Source organism: Gastrolobium bilobum, unplaced genomic scaffold (assembly GCF_033153095.1).
Source record: "Gastrolobium bilobum isolate Gb01-03AN ecotype WA unplaced genomic scaffold, APGP_CSIRO_Gbil_v1 utg28667, whole genome shotgun sequence".
Lineage (NCBI taxonomy): Eukaryota > Viridiplantae > Streptophyta > Magnoliopsida > Fabales > Fabaceae > Gastrolobium > Gastrolobium bilobum.
This window is the reverse complement of record NW_026898875.1, coordinates 55,739-59,169: the sequence shown is the minus strand read 5'-3', so window position 1 is coordinate 59,169 and position 3,431 is coordinate 55,739. Positions and strand designations below refer to the sequence as shown.

Here is a 3,431-nt window from a genome sequence, read left to right as displayed (position 1 = left end):
CTAAAGCATGTAGTTTACTCATATGATTCTTGTTTCTTTTCCATTCAACATGATATCAAGAGCCTAACGAGAAACAAATCCTAATTTATGCCTACCCGATAGACCTATTACCGTCAATGATAGATTTTTTTTTTCGAAAATCGTGTCGTCCTCTTAATTTTTGATATTTCTTCCATAAACTGATACAACAGTGGATCAGGAGCCCAAGTCAAGGAGAGTAGCAGGGGCCCCTTCTTGGGCCAAGGACTTTTGTGCTTACTAGGCCCATTAGCTAAATGACTATGTTGATGAGTTGTTGTTAATTTGTAAGTTTGCCTACGTGGCTTAAGAGGGGAACGATGGGTGTATTGGGATCAGGGTATTATAATGTGAGTCAAAAAACCAGAAGTATTCATTCAAAGAAATAGATTCAGATTTGTTCTCTTGTTTTTCCCTGATTTCCACTGTTTTCCCAATTGATTTCCATTGAAGGGGTTCGCGTCCCTTATCATTGGTGCTTTCATTGAGAGTGGGTTTAAGAGGAGGGCTATTTAGTTGCATTCTCCAACCTCATTGCATCAGGCCATGCAACTAGCGATCACATATGATGCTCATTTTGTGGAATTGCGCTCATCCTTCTCATCGAGTGGGTTTAAGAAGAATTTTTCGAAGGGTTCTTATTCTGTGGAGTATCCACAACCACTCCAATCAAGTGGTTCAAGTCAGAAGCCTGTAGTGCCAGCGTTTCCTTCAACAGCACCGGCTAGGCGTTTTTCTCATGAAGATTTACAAAAAAAGAGGGATTTGGGAATTTGTTACACTTGTGATGAAAAGTGGACACCACGACATCGTTGCAAGGGCAAGCTCTTCCTTCTGGTTGGGGAACCTGAAGAGTCAATGACTGATGAAGTTGCGGAGGAGCAAATTGTGTGGAAAACAGATGCAACTCATGAGGATTCTAATGAAGCTGCCTTGCATTCCCTTGAGGGTGAAAGTAATCCTAGAGCACTTCAGTTTCGTGTGCACTTTAGAAGCAGGTTAGTGGCCATTCTTGTAGATTCGGGAAGTTCCCACAATTTTATACAAAAACAATTGGTGGACAGCATTGGATTGCCAACAGTGAAGGTCCCTAAGATGCGTGTATTCTTAGGGAATGGGGAGTTTTTAACATGTGACAGGAAGTGTTTATCTGTTCCTTTACAGATTCAAGGATATGCCTTTGCTGTTGATCTTTGGGTAATTGAATTATCCAACTTGGGTGTGATATTGGGAATTTCTTGGCTGAGTAGTTTGGGCCGAGTCATTCACGATTATGCAGAATTGACGATGGAGTTTATGACCAGGGATGGTAGAGTAATTTTAAAAGGAGAAGGGTTTGGTGAAGCCAAGGGACCACCTGACCAGCAATGTTACTACATGCAAGGTGATAATGCAACTGGGATAGTGCCTGAACTGATGGAGTGGAAACCGAAGGTACCTGTTGCTATATGGAACATTTTGGTGCGTTTCCATCCTGTCTTCCAGTTACCCCAAGGGCTGCCACCAACCAGGGGTTGTGATCATGCCATCCATTTAATTGAGGGAGCTAAACCTGTCAGTGTAAGACCGTACAGGTATGCTCATCACCAGAAAGGGGAGATTGAGAAGCAAGTGTCAGACTTGTTAGCTTCTGGTTTAATTAAGGAGAGTAGGAGTCCTTTTTCATCTCCTGTTTTGTTGGTGAGGAAGCAATATGACTCTTGGAGAATGTGTATTAATTATCGTGCGTTGAATAAAATTACAATCAGGGATCGTTTTCCAATCCCCACTATCGACGAGCTATTGGATGAGTTGAATGGGGCAAGGGTATTTAGCAAGTTGGATTTGCGCAGTGGATATCATCAGATTTTGTTGAGACCAGAAGACACTCTCAAAACAACCTTCCGAACTCATGAAGGTCATTATGAGTTTCTAGTCATGCCCTTTGGGTTGACTAATGCTCCTTCCACCTTCCAAGCGGCTATGAACCATATGTTTAAGCCTTTCCTTCGGAAGTTTATTACGGTATTCTTTGATGATATCTTGATTTACAGTAGGTCTATAGAAGAGCACTATGAACACCTTTCTGTGGCCCTGGGCTGTTTGCAAGAGAACCAGTTCAGAGTGAAGCTTAGCAAATGTGGATTTGCATTGGAAGAAATCGATTACCTTGGTCATTTGGTTTCTGGATAGGGAGTTAAGGCAGATCCCAGAAAAATTGAGGCTATGCTACAATGGCCAAGACCAAGAAATGTGAAGCAATTGAGGGGATTTATTGGACTCACAGGATATTATAGGAGGTTTATTAAACAGTATGCAGTTATAGCTTCCCCTTTGACTGATTTGTTAAAGGGAGACTCATTTCTGTGGAGTGAGAAGGTTGAGATTTCGTTTGAAGAATTAAAGAAAACCATGTCACAGACCCCAGTTTTAATCTTACCTGACTTTTCTGTTCCATTTGTGGTTGATACAGATGCATCATCCTTGGGCATAGGAGCTGTCCTTCAACAGTATAATCGGCCAATTGCTTTCTTTAGCAAGAAACTTGGTCCAAGAATGAGTGCAGCCTCAACATATGTCAGGGAATTATTTGCAGTGACAGAGGCTGTGAAGAAATGGAGACATTATCTCTTGGGATCTAAGTTTATCATAAGAACAGATCACCGTAGTTTGAAGGAGTTGTTAACACAAACAGTTCAGACTGTAGAACAACAAAAGTACGCATGCAAATTGATGGGGTATGACTTTACAATCGAATACAAACCAGGGGCAGCCAATACAGTGGCAGATTCATTGTCTCGAAGACATGAGGGGGAACAACCAGGTACAATTTATTCCCTAATCTCTGCACCTATTTTTCAATTGGTCGATCAAATTAGAGGTGAGAACCTCTCTAATTCTGAGTTGATTAGCATGAAGCTGAAGCTGCAAAATAATGCATTAGGACATTCTAATATAACTGAAATAGAGGGGATCCTGTATCATAAAAATCGTTTTTTATTGGGGTCTAATTCTGAATTAATGCAAGTTGTGCTGAGGGAGGCACACTCCACACCTATGGGGGGCATGCAGGAATTACTCGTACCTTGCTTAGACTTTCTGCTTCTTTTTATTGGATTGGCATGAGAAAAGATGTAGAAGAGTTTGTCAAAAAATGTTCCACTTGCCAGTTGGTGAAAACTGCCACTACTCCTCCATTGGGGTTACTCCAGCCCTTACCTATACCCGAAGGGGTCTTTGCAGATTTGAGCATGAATTTCATTACAGGGCTACCAAATTCTAAAGGGTTTAATGTCATGTTAGTAGTAGTGGATCAGTTGACTAAATTTGCGCATTTTGGGGCCTTGTCTCATCCTTATACAGCTGCAAAGGTGGCCTCCTTATTTTGTGAGATGGTGGTCAAGTTGCATGGATTTCCTAGGACCATAGTTTCT

The 3,431-nt window shown here is 41.6% G+C and overlaps 1 protein-coding gene across 1 annotated transcript; it reads left to right on the top strand.

Moving 5' to 3' along the window:
• Positions 1–564: 564 nt before the first annotated feature.
• LOC133284947 (uncharacterized) lies at positions 565–2,190 on the top strand. Its single transcript, XM_061482087.1, has one exon. The coding sequence runs from the start codon at positions 565–567 to the stop codon at positions 2,188–2,190; it is 1,626 nt and encodes a 541-aa protein (XP_061338071.1).
• Positions 2,191–3,431: the final 1,241 nt, after the last annotated feature.